We start from the raw sequence: 13,400 nt of genomic DNA on the forward strand, positions 1-13,400 counted from the left end.
GGCTGATGGCTCGGAGCCTGGAGCCTGCTTCCGATTCTGTGTCTCCCTCTCTCTCTGCCCCTCCCCCATTCATGCTCTGTCTCTCTCTGTCTCAAAAATAAATAAAAACGTTTAAAAAAAAAATTTAAAGTGGAGTAACAGATATGTTCACAGCTGAAATAAAAGAGGGCTGGCAATTTGGCAATAAGAATGAGAAAGCCTGTAAAAAAAGAAACAAATCCAAGAACTCAAAAAATAAAGCCAAGTAATAACGTTATTTATGACTGTATCAGTATAGTCCTTAATTTATTACAACCTGACATAGTTAACTGTTGCAGACTCAGAAAACTACAAGCTATATGAATGAACAAAAACGTTTGTAATCACACATACATGGATTAAAAATATGAAGTTATGACATCTGAAGGTTCAGTTGTCCTAAAAATTCATTTCCACAGAATTCTAACATTTTATTCCCCAGCAATGCCATAGAAATGAAGTTTAACACATCCCTTATTAATGGTCTATAAAAACATAAGTATTTGATCTTCAAAGACAGAAATTTGCCCCATGCCCTGAATACGTCACTAACCGCCTCAAGAAAATTAGTTTCTTCATCTTTAAAATAAGAACTTGGTAGGGGCGCCTGGGTGGCTCAGTCAGTTGAGCGTCCGACTTCGGCTCAGGTCATGATCTCACGGTTAGTGGGTTCGAGCCCTGCGTCGGGCTCTGTGCTGACGGCTTGGAGCCTGGAGCCTGCCTCGGATTCTGTGTCTCCCTCTCTCTCTGCCCCTCCCCTGCTCATGCTCTGTCTGTCGCTGTCTCTCAACAATAAATAAATGTTAAAAAAAAAAAAAAAAGTTTTTTAAAACAAGAACTTGGCCTAAATGCTTTGCAAGGTCCCTTGTAGCCCTAATATTTTCTATATAATCCCAAAGCAGAGTTAGTAAAAGACCAATGCCCCTCTCCAAATGCAGTGTACAGTATAAGAATATGAAGCAGGGACTGGAAATAAAGGACCACGTTTCCAGGTTATAACTTTCATCATATTCAAACTATACTAAAATAAAGTAGGTAAAACTAGAAAAGAAAGCACTTTCATAGATTTCCTAATCCAGATTCCCTCCAGAGAACATTAGGGTTTTGGGTTTTCTCCAAGAGCCAAGGATACAGGCTGTAAGAATTAGTTACATTGGGGCGCCTGGGTGGCGCAGTCGGTTAAGCGTCCGACTTCAGCCAGGTCACGATCTCGCGGTCCGTGAGTTCGAGCCCCGCGTCAGGCTCTGGGCTGATGGCTCGGAGCCTGGAGCCTGTTTCCGATTCTGTGTCTCCCTCTCTGTCTGCCCCTCCCCCGTTCATGCTCTGTCTCTCTCTGTCCCAAAAATAAAAATAAACGTTGAAAAAAAAATTTTTTTTAAAAATAAAAAAAAAAATAAAAAAAAAAAGAATTAGTTACATGTATCTACAATTTTGAAAATTAAAGAAATGCAATTAATGTATACTTTTCAAATATATATGTCTTACCAGGCATTTCCTTTACATGGTTCAAGCTCTGAATGAGAACTTGAGAACTTTCAGGTAGTAAGACTGTTTGTTGATTTGGTTTAAAAACACCAGAAACTAATTTTGCCAATAATTTATTAGAAGCCACTCCAGCACAGCCAGTGAGACCCAGTTGATTATACATGGCTTCCCGCATCTCTGCTGCAATCTGAGATCCAACAAGGAGTCTGACGTGCAAGATGTCATGCAGGTTTACATCTATAAAAACAACCAATGTCATTACAAGTCACTACAAAAAAATCTTAATTTTCTTCTTTAGAAATGAGTTTAAAAAAGGCACAGGGCTTAACCTACATCCAATCTCCTCCCCCACAACACCACCATACCGCCGGCCATTTAACTCATCTGTTTTGTTCTTCATAGGAATTCTGTAAAGTAAATAACTACCAGAAGTGAATTCCAAGTGACTGCGATAGTGAATGCATCTTGGGAGTGCTTAACGATTAACAAATGCTTTTTTAATTGTTTATTTTTGAGACACAGAGAGAAAAAGTGCAGAAAGGGCAGAGAGAGAGGGAGACAGGAAATGAACGGGCTCTGTGCTGACAGCGGAGAGCCTGATGCAGGGCTTGAACTCATGAGATCATGACCTGAACCAAGTCAGACGCTTAAGCGACTGAGCCACCCAGGCACCCCATCAGTAGGAATTTTCTATGAGAGATCAAGTTTCTTAACCTGTTAATCATTAAGGGGTGCCTGGGTGGCTCAGTCGGTTAAGCGAACGACTTCAGCTCAGGTCATGATCTCACCTTTTGTTGAGTTCAAGCCCCGCATCGGGCTCTGTGCTGACCCTGAAGCCTGGAGCCTGCTTTGGATTCTGTGTCTCCCTCTCTCTCTGCCCCTCCCCTGCTCGCACTGTCTCTCTCTCTCAAAAATGAATAAACATTAAAAAAATTCCTACTGATATTAGTAAAACTTTTACTCATTTTTAACTGTAAGCAAGCATAAAAGTAAAAGTATTACATTAATAAGAGAGCTAAGATTACAGCTTTAAAGACCTGAATCAAAACATTACACACAGTAACTAGATGTGCTACTGAAAACAATTCTGAATCTGTACATAGTTTGAGCGATCTTTTATGAAAAGTGTAGGGAAATTATACAGAAACAAATTTTCTTGGGGGTGAAAATGGTATTAGAATTATATGAGACAATCCTTATTCTCAGATGAAGTGTCACGACACCTGCAATTTACTTTTAAATGGCTCATCAATCAACCATCAATCAATAAAGGGGGAGCAAGATAAAGTAAAGGTAGCAAAATAGCACTGAGTGTATCTATAAGGAATGGTATAATACGTGTTCTCACAGTACTATTCTGTCAACTTTTCTGTAGGTCAGAAAAAAAATTTTTTTTTTTAATTTTTTTTTTTTAACGTTTTATTTATTTTTGGGACAGAGAGAGACAGAGCATGAGCGGGGGAGGGGCAGAGAGAGAGGGAGACACAGAATCGGAAACAGGCTCCAGGCTCTGAGCCATCAGCCCAGAGCCCAACGCGGGGCTCGAACTCACGGACCGCGAGATCGTGACCTGGCTGAAGTCGGACGCTTAACCGACTGCGCCACCCAGGCGCCCCTAGAAAAAATTTTTTAACAAAATCTTGAAAGGAAGGATTCATGAAGGATTACATTTTCTTTTTAGGATATAAAGCCTAGCTCTCTGTAATATGTACCAACAAATACTGAATTTACTTTAAAAATTATTCTATTCAGTCCTTATAAGTGACAACAGAGCACAGGTACAAAAGACACATGAAAAGCTTCGTGTTCTCTTCTAGAAGAGAGCTATAGCTCTACCTCCTTTTCTTTACTATCAGAGAGGCAGGGAACTAGACTAAGAGGACACACATGCTGAGATATAGGGGCAAGAAGGTCAGGGCAAATCTACAAATGCAGAGTAGTGTGTCTTCCATGTGGCATGATATAGAAGTCACCAGCAGAGTTACAATATTCACTGGGGCTTACTGAAGCTTATTTTCAAATGTAAATATCTCTGGAAACACCATCAGTCATTCACACTATAATATGTGAAGGAGATGGACCATTCTGCTTTCTTGCTAACAGCTGGCAAAGATTATCAAACTGACTGAATATGAGCGTGCAAAAGATGGCCGGTAGGCCTGGACAAGCTTCCATGGGGGTTAAATCAGGAAGTCAAAGAGCAACATGAGTGTCTTGATGCCTGGGGGAATAGAAGGAACAAGCAAAAAGACAAATTTAGTTTACCTCAAAATTTGCTTAAAGACAGTTTTAGGAGAATAAAAAATAGACTATCAAGGCAGTTCTTATAACTGAAAAAGGTATGGCTCTTAAAAACAATAACACACAAACTGTGTCAGAGAAATGAAAAGTGCATGGACCACTGAGCTACAGGTCACCAAAATCTCATTTTCTGCCTTCTTAACATGGAACACCTAATTTTAATCATTTTAGACAGACCACTGAAATTTGGCTATACCTCCAACAAAAGACATACAATTTTCAGAAAGATAAAGTCCATTCATTAAGCTCAGTGAACTCAGTGAACATTAAGAAATGTAGGCACTTTTAGTTACTAAATAAAGAACTGACTTACACTGGTCATTGTATACATGACCCCACACAGTCAGTGCTGAAAGTTCACCACTTTGAAGCTGCTGTCGTCTCTTCTCAACCATCTCTGTTAGATCCACAAAGTTTTCATCAAATCCCAGTCTCTCAACAACTGGACTAAATTCTTCCAACAACTCTGAATTGAAATAATAGTGGTGCACAGATGTTAACTAAGGCCATAACTAAAATAGATGTAACTATTTTATGCTTAAAAATACATCAGGTATGTTAAAGATTTCACCCTTCCGTAATATCTTTTAAAAAGTCCTCAGTTAACTGGGAGTTTCTTCTGTACCACATTTTGAGTAAAGGCAATATTTTCCAACAAAGTAAGTCCAAAATGACATTCCCTGGACAGATGCTCACAGCAATAGATTTAGCTCAATCTCCTATACCTAAAATTTCTATACCTGTAGTACATTAAATATTAATGCTTATCGTTTATTATGATCTTGAAACAGTGGGCCAAAAGAATAAATTACAGTCAGCCTAGAAAAGCAGAAACAAGTAATAATATATTCCACTATATTTTCCACAAGAGTTTTAAAAAGACAAAATTTAAAACTTCCAATTATTACTGAATCAAAAAGAAAAGTCACTTAATTTTCAAAATATACTACAATGTAAGATTTTGACCAGTCATCCCCCAGCTTTTTCCTCAAGGGTAGATATGGACCATGACTTACATGTATTTGAATGTCCACCACCTAGCAAATACCCTGTCCTTAAGTCAAATGCTTGCTAAACTGAAGTGAACCAAGATTTGAAATAAATTCAAAAGGACAATTCATTCTTCTTTTTAGGATTAAAACTAATAACTCTGTCATCACTGAGAAGAATTTTCACTTCTCTCTGAATCTCTACTGATACCAGTAGGATGGCAGAATACAAATTACTAGCCTCTTCTTATTTAAAAATGCATAAGCAGGACACCCGGGTGGCTCAATCAGTTAAGCATCTAAATTCAGCTCAGGCCATGATCTCACAGTTCATGAGTTTGAGCCCCGCGTCGGGCTCTGTGCTGACAGCTTAGAGCCTGGAGCCTGCTTCAGATTCTGTGTCTCCCTCTCTCTCTGCCACTCCCCTGCTCGCTCGCTCGCTCTCTCTCTCTCTCTCAAAAATAAACATTAAAAAAAATTTTTAATGCATAGGTTCTCAAAGTCCTATAATATGAAAGCTCAGAAATAAAAGTACTATGTCATTCCAGACAGATCGCTTTTTTACATAAATACTAAAAATACCTCTATTTTATTGATGCCGACTTGATAATATCATGAGAAAACAATTAATAAAGATAACGTGACCCAGTGACCACCAAAAATCACTTCCACTCTACCTAGAGAAAACTATTTATCTGTCCTGAGACTGACAATGTTTTTGATCACATAAAAGGATTCTTTTGCATTTCATACATCAATTTCTGCAATTTTTTCGAAAGTATATACTACATAAGAAAACTAAAGGACAAGGTTTTAAATACTAAGCAGAAAAGCAAATTAAACACAAGAATCATGCACAAAGCTGGTGAATCACTGAATTGATTGATTATATGGGTTCTATTATTAGGTCACAGGGATAAATCACTTATCCCATTTCTGAAGTTAATAGTTTTTTGCTGGCAACTTCATAAATAAGATGCATTTACTAAACATGTAAGGCCAAAGACAGGAGTTTGTAATTAGAGAAAAAACTATCTAGACAAAAACGTATACATATTTTAGAAAAATATGAAACAATAAGATACGTTATAAATAGGTCAGGGATAAATTCAGCATAGGACTATTAAGCTATGTTCCTACCTCAACTCAAAAAATACTATGAGAAAAATTAACAAAATTACTTTTTATTAATGCACAAATCATGCTTAGAATTGTTTTTTTAGTTTATTTATCTTGAGAGAGAGAGCGCACACACAAGGAAGGGACAGAGAGAAGGAGAGACAGAATCCCAAGTAGGCTCCATGCTGACAGCACAGAGCTGAGGTGGGGATGGATCTCATGAATCATGAGATCGTGACCTGAGCTGAAATCAAGAGTCGGACGCGCAACCGAGCCACCCAGGTGCCCCCAGAATATTTGTTATTATATTATGCATTTTTTAAAAGATCTTATTTGTAAGTAACCTCTATACCCAACATGGGGCTTTAACTCACAAATCTGAGATCAAGGGTCGCATGCTCCACTGACTGAGCCAGCCAGGTGCCCCAATGTTAGTGCATGTCTAATTCTCTCAAGATACTTGATAAATTAAGAATCAGTATAAAAAGTCAGACTTACCAACTAAATTTCCAGTATGACATTTTAATTATGAAAAGGATGAAAAAATACAGTGGCATAAAAGTAATAAGGGAAAGACCGATAAGTCTGACACCATAAATAAATTTTAGGGGCGCCTGGGTGGCGCAGTCTTAAGCGTGCGACTTCAGCCAGGTCACGATCTCGCGGTCCGTGAGTTCGAGCCCCGCGTCAGGCTCTGGGCTGATGGCTCAGAGCCTGGAGCCTGTTTCCGACTCTGTGTCTCCCTCTCTCTCTGCCCCTCCCCCGTTCATGCTCTGTCTCTCTCTGTCCCAAAAATAAATAAACGTTGGAAAAAATAAATAAATAAATAAATTTTAAAAGGTAAAATGCAAATTGGAAATATATTTATAATACATGGGTATCAAAGAGCTAATTTCTTTAACTTCCAAAAAATGATATAGGCCAATTAAAAAAAAAGAGCAATCCAAATGAAAATCAGGCCCTACAGGTTATTCACAGAAAATATATGTATAAATGACCAAAATAGGAAAAGATGTTCAAACTTAGTCATAGAAAAATTCAAATCAAAACAATGACTATTTTTTTCACCTATCAGGCAAAATCTTTACAGTTTGAGAATATGTAACATCCATATATACTAGCAATGTGCTAGGAAAACCTCAAGTGCAACATTCAGCAGTGTTCCAAATTTTAAGTGCAACTTACCTTTGATCTAGAAATTTACCTCTAAGAACTTACGCTATGGGTATCTCCATAAAAGTATGACAGAATTTCTATATGAAAATGTCTCCTGAAGCATATATTAGGAAGAGCAGAAAGTTAGTTAACAGCCTAATAATCTATCACTATCAGGAAACCATGTACTTTATCTTCCAAAGTAAGAAATTTTTTGAATCAAAGGAGGTGCTATTAATAATAGGACAATAGGAATAAAGTGGGACATACTGTCTTCACATCCCTAAAGGACAGGTTAAGTAAGTACGGAACAAAATACAACGTAGTATTGCACAGGTATTGAAAAGAATGAGGAAGAGTTACATGAAGAGGCACAACTGAATGCATAACCTCTTCTGTGTACACTAAAAATTATCTTAATATTCATATACACACAATTTTGCGTAGATGTACAAGCGACATTTTCGGAGTATAGTCTTGTCTTTTCTGCTTAGCTATCCTTTCTTCCCCCTTTCTCCCATTTCACCACTGCCACTTCCTCTCCAGAAGTTAACTAAGTTAAAAACCTAGTATATATCCTCTTGTTTCCCTCGTTTCCTGTTAATATATAGACATACATACCTTTTACTCAACAAGGAATATCTCTCGGAATCAAATGGTATACCACCAATGCATTCTTTTTAATGACTATATAATATTCCATCATAGAGAAGTCTTAGTTTCTATTGCCATTCTCATCCTGATGAGCATTTGTTTTTGTTCCATATTTTTACCAATTACAAACCATGCTACCATATTTTGTACATATGTTCTCATGATTTTATTTCTATTGGATAAATTGCCAGAAGTAATATCACAGGATTAAAAAACATAGTATCTTTAATTTGAAAAAACATTTCTGTATTTCTTCTTTAAAAGCTGTACTAGTTTGTTTCTACTTTTTCTCACATTCTTTATTTTTTGCAAGTATGATGGACATAAAATAATCCTACTAATTCAAATTTCCTGAGCCACTAATGAATTTGAGTATTCTTTTTTCACATAATTGTGGACATTGGGTTTGTTCTTTTTGTCAATTGCCTATTCATATCTTTTATCCATTTTTCTGAAGTATCTTTTCCTTGTATATTTGTAAGGGCTTTTGCATATTATACTTAACACATTCATCTGAAAACTGCTACAATTAAGAACAAGCAAAAACAACAGCAGAAAAGATAAACAGCTGGTTCTTATACATTTTTAAATTGCATATATTTGCGATATGCCAGTACAAATATATTTCACAGTTCCTATAATTTACTAAAACTCTAAGATTCAAACCCAAACCTTAGTATGGAGGAATTTGCCTATATTGTAGTATTTAGCCTATAAAATCCAAGAAAAAATTAATAAGATACCCATTATTTTTGCTAATAGTTCTTAACAAATCAGTGTTTAATTATGTTAATCAAACATTCAGAAGCCTCTCCCAACTATTAGCACATTAGAGTACAGCATATGCATAATTCATTTAAACTTGGTTTTAAATTTAAAATGAAAACTATTTGAGGGGCACCTGGGTGGCTCAGTCGATTAAACATCTGACTCTTAATCTTGGCTCAGGTCATGATCTCACTGATCGTGAGTTCAAGCCTCGCATCAGGCTCTGCGCTGATGGTACAGAGCCTGCTTGGGATTCCTTCTCTCTCTACCCCTCCCTTGCTTGTGCACTTGCTTGCGTGCTCTCTCTCTCTCTCTCTCTCAAAATAAATAATTTAATTAAAATTTAAAAAAAAATTTACTTTCTTTGGTATATCTTTCCATTTTCTCATTTCCAAATTTTGCTTTACATTTTTTCTTGCATTTTTATAAACACCAATCACGATAGACTCCAAATTTCTTACAACTACACATTTTCTGTCAAGATTACTCATAACATAAAAAGTCATCCTCTTCTATATTTTTTAAAGCAGGAAAGAGCCAAAATAAAAGTTATTAGCAAAAAAGAAAGTGATTTATGGCATTTTATGTATTAAAAGATTCATGTAGTGAATGGGCATCCCATATACAAATTAATGCTGAAAGTGTACTGCCCATAATCTGTACCTGTAACCTTATATGACATCTCTCTGTAACGTGTCAAGTCTTCTCCATTAACTAATACCAGCTGTGGACATTTTTCTTTTGCATCTCTGACAGTCATAAGTTTCTTAACTCCAAGTTTCCTAGCTTCATAGTTGCAGGTAACCACCAAATATTTCTGCTGAACCCCTATAAAAAGTAAATATTTTATGAGAAAACTGAACAGGATTAAAGAAAATCTTAATATATTATTTACTAATTCCATAATTTTAAATTGTAATGCAATCTATTCTGATTAAAACGAAAAAGTGCTATTCAGTTAAAAAGTATAGCCTCGGGGCGCCTGGGTGGCTCAGTCAGTTAAGCATCTGACTCTTGATTTCAGCTCAGGTTATAATCTCAAGAATCGTGACATCAAGCCCCGCATTGGACTCTGTGCTAAAAGCACAGAGCCTGCTTGGGATTCTCTCTCCCTCTCTCTCTGCACCTACCCTGCTCTCTTCTCTCTCTCGAAATAAATAAACATTTAAAAACTAAAAGTAAATCAGTATATTGTCTGGAGTCTTCAGCAAAAAGATAGAAACAAAATCCTCCTAGGGATTTTTTTTCAGACAATATGAAACCAGATTAATTTATACTGAATTAACTCTTATATATAGGTCTAGGCTATGTTTCACCAAAAAATAAAGCAGATGAAAATAACTGAGTACAATTAATCACTGGTTTCTGCTAGAAAAACTTTCCGATGACTATAAAGCGATGTTTTATTATAAGTGCCAACCTACAACAAGCATGAAGGATCTCCTCCCAATAAATGTTGCAATTACTAAACTGTTCCCCAGAGTAATTTGCCGAAAAGATAAGGCAGTGAGGCATCATTAATGGGACCCCTCCTTATCAAAAATGACTAAATTATGACCATCTACAGACTACACAAATTCTCGTTTACTAGTGGTGGCTTAAGATTGCTGAAATTACTTTTCTATTTACACAAGTTGACCATTTGTTTACCACTGTAAAAGTAGTGTTCATTAAAACACAAACATGTAGAAGAAAAAAAAGATTATGTCCACTCCACCAATGTAAGACATTTGTTTCTAAAACTCTGACATTATAAACAAGGCAAAGAAATGTTATTTCATATAAAGATTTGTGACATATCCGATTATATACTCCACAATAGAAGCTCTGGGGCAAAAGTAGTGATTTAAGATTCATCAGTGAGCTATACAAAAATCAGACTGGTAAGTTCCTTAACTTAAAAAGTAGTCTCCTAATACAGAATTAAATTATATGGACTCACTACTACTATATGTTACCAGCCCAAGTTAAATAGTCACATACTTGTTGAGTATAACTGATAGACTACTTTCCCTTTCTCCCAGAAACTTTCAGCATCACATTTCTCACTTCCAGATAATCATTCATCCCTGTGTCTTAATTATACTATACTTTTTTATTAAGCATTACCTACATAGCATCTTATGTTACACTGCTACTAATTAGAAATGACTTTAGCAGAAAATTTTATAGCCCCTAATCCTAATTCCTTGACACCCTAAGAATGAATGATTAATCCCTCAGGATTAAAAATCCTAGACTGATATTGGCACACCAAAAACTAGTCATTCCTTTGTTCTTCCTTAGTAAATCAAGTAGGCTGCGATGAATTGGGATTTATCAAACACAACCTAGGCACAAGAGGTTAGCAGCTGGTGAACCAGAATTGTTCTTTACGCTTATACTAAAAGATAAATTCTTACTACATGCATAAAAGAAATTTTAGGAAATTTAAATGACTTTTCCAATTTAAGACATACATGTAATAGAAATGCTAAAACAAGCCAACATATACAAGTAAACCCTCCACATAAAATCCCTCTTTGCCTTTTATTTAAAAAGATACCTGCATTTTTAGGAAAATTTTACACTCTATATGCCTCAAGTATTTAGGGTTCTGTTCAAAATCCAACTATTTTGTCATGTTACACAGTTCAAGAGTCAAAATCAAAAGGTGGTTGGATAGGTGAAAATGTCATTAGAATGTAATAAGACATTTTTTAATTTTAACCATTGAGAAAAAGACTAATAGCTTATGGTCTTTCTGTTTATGTGTTCAGTTGGCTATATACACTACTTGTGTAAAATTCATCACTTTCATCATTTATTAAATTAGGCTTAGAAATTTTACACCTACTAGAGAAGCCAAGTTTACTGCCTATGAAGTACCTTAAGAACTGCTTCCAAAATCTTTAACATGGTTAATAAATCAGAATATAATCAACATAGTTAATACTCTTATACAAAATGAAAATATTATCAATGTCCAGAATTACCTAAAGGTTTACCCTTCAGTTCCGGATTTGATATCATTTCTACTTGTGCATAAAAGCAATCCAGATCCACATGCACTATGACTCTGGGTGAAGAACCTCCTCCTGGCACCACTTGACCATGAACCAATGCACAATATGCAAAGAAATAGAAAAATATATTCAGGCTGCTTATCATCTCTGAGCAATTGGCAGTCCCTTAAGACATGGTAACTGAGAAGGAAGAATGAAGAATGATTTTAAGTTTCTTCCTAGATTTATGTGTCAAAGCATCTAAAAATTACCGACGCGAGAGAAACTCCATCTATAGGAGGGTCTTCAGTCCTGTGTACTTACTTAGTATTTCTTTGTGCACTGTATTTTTCTCAGGCTAGAAATAACTTTTGAGAGGGAAAAAATCGATAATGGAAGATGAAAGAGGTAATCCTATCACCTGGAAATTTATAATAAAGTTTAGATTAAATCGCAAGGGATAGGTAAGTTTAATGCTGATTTCAACCAACTTAAAAATTATCCTAAGTGGCATGTTCTTAAAAAAAAAAAAAAAAAAAAAAAAGAATCGTTAAATACAAAAGGGCAGAATCCAGACCTATGGGTTCCAGTAGACTTTATCTGGCACCCATATGAGGGCAGGATTATCTAGTTCAATGCTGAATCCCCAGTATCTAGGACAGGGCCTGGCATATAACAGACTACCAATAAATAATCGCTAAATTAAAAGAATGAGTAAATATTTCTTGAATTTGAAGAAGTAGCTCAGGTCATGGAGTGCGGAGGGGGATGAGAGAGGAGATTACGGCTCTTAACCAATTAAAAACGAGGCAGGCTAAGTGCAATGTGGTATTCTGATCTGGATACTGGAACAGAAAACTAAGTGGAAAAAACTGGCAAACCCTGTATAGCGTTTGTACTTAACAGTATTATGCCAGTGTTCACTTCTCAGTTTTGACATATGTACACTAGATATCAACATAAGTGACATAAGATATTAACAATAGGGAAAGCCGCTTCTGCAACTTCTGTGAGTCTAAAATTAATTCCAAAAATTAAAAGTCAAACGGGGGCGCAGAAGGGGGCAAGGAAGAGCCTTGGCCTCAGGCCCTGGGGTTGGGCAGTACAAGGTAGAGCCCTTATGTTTCCAGAGGCCGAAAGTGGGTCCTCGAAGAGATGGTCACTGCAGATGTGCCTCGTTTTCGGTGCCGAGCCAAGCTACAGCCCCAACCTCCGCCAAGTGGGCGACAAGGTTCTCTACTTCTGCAACCTTACTCAGCCCCGGCGCCTCTTCGGCTATTTGAGGGATCACAAATGCACCCTGGAATAACAAACTGATTCGCCGATCCCGTCCTTAGCTGTAAACAGCAGGTAACGAAGGGCAGCTCTCTCTACCAAGCCGTGAAAACGAAAGGAACAGAGCGAGGCAGGGACTGTCGCGCCCCAACGGCCGCCGCCGCCTCCCCTGGCCCCCGCCCGCCCCGCCCTTCTTATTTACACCAAGGGACGCCGCCGGGCTCCTCAGGCACCGGCGCATCGCGCGAGCAGCCTGCCTCCCCCGCCTCCGCCCGGTCCATGGCCTTAGCCGCGTCCTCTTCCTCGTCGCGGCCGGCTTCCTCCTCGGGCTCCACCCCCAGCTTCTCCATCCTGCCGCGGCCAACGACAGCGCAGTTTCCGGCCGCTTCCGCCCCGTCTCCAGGGAAACCAGGGGCCGACCGCCCCCAGTCGCTTCGGCCTTGGCGCCTGCGCAGTCCGGGCCGACCAGCCAGTTGCCCGGAGGAACGCGCGGCCTGGGAATCGTTTGGTCCCACGTGCTGAGGTTGCTTCTCGCCCGGTTGAGGCCGGAAGTGAGGGATTACCGTCACAAACAGCTCTTTTTTTTTTTTTTTTCTTGAGGTCTTCGGAGTTAGTCCCATGCCACAAATTTTAACTTTTTTTTATCTTAACT

At 37.8% G+C, this 13,400-nt stretch overlaps 1 protein-coding gene across 5 annotated transcripts in view; it reads right to left on the reverse strand.

Moving 5' to 3' along the window:
* Positions 1-13,113, reverse strand: part of POLI (DNA polymerase iota) — a 28,833-nt gene extending 15,720 nt beyond the window's left edge. The window contains exons 1-5 of one of the 5 annotated variants that reach the window (XM_047086256.1): positions 12,951-13,113; positions 11,465-11,575; positions 9,153-9,317; positions 4,118-4,270; positions 1,504-1,740 (exon numbers count right to left, since the gene is read on the reverse strand). In XM_047086256.1, the coding sequence (XP_046942212.1) occupies positions 1,504-1,740; positions 4,118-4,270; positions 9,153-9,317; positions 11,465-11,575; positions 12,951-13,098 (814 nt within the window). In that variant the 5' untranslated portion in view covers positions 13,099-13,113. Of the gene's footprint in view, positions 1-1,503; positions 1,741-4,117; positions 4,271-9,152; positions 9,318-11,464; positions 11,675-11,797; positions 12,891-12,950 lie in introns of those variants that run through there. The other 4 variants (XM_047086258.1, XM_047086257.1, XM_047086259.1 and 1 more) reach the window with 4 other exon arrangements.
* Between the last annotated feature and the right edge of the window lie 287 nt (positions 13,114-13,400).

The sequence above is a fragment of the Lynx rufus genome, unplaced genomic scaffold, assembly GCF_022079265.1.
Source record: "Lynx rufus isolate CCGP_SWC_20201006 ecotype Redwood Valley unplaced genomic scaffold, mLynRuf1.p SCAF_20, whole genome shotgun sequence".
NCBI lineage: Eukaryota > Metazoa > Chordata > Mammalia > Carnivora > Felidae > Lynx > Lynx rufus.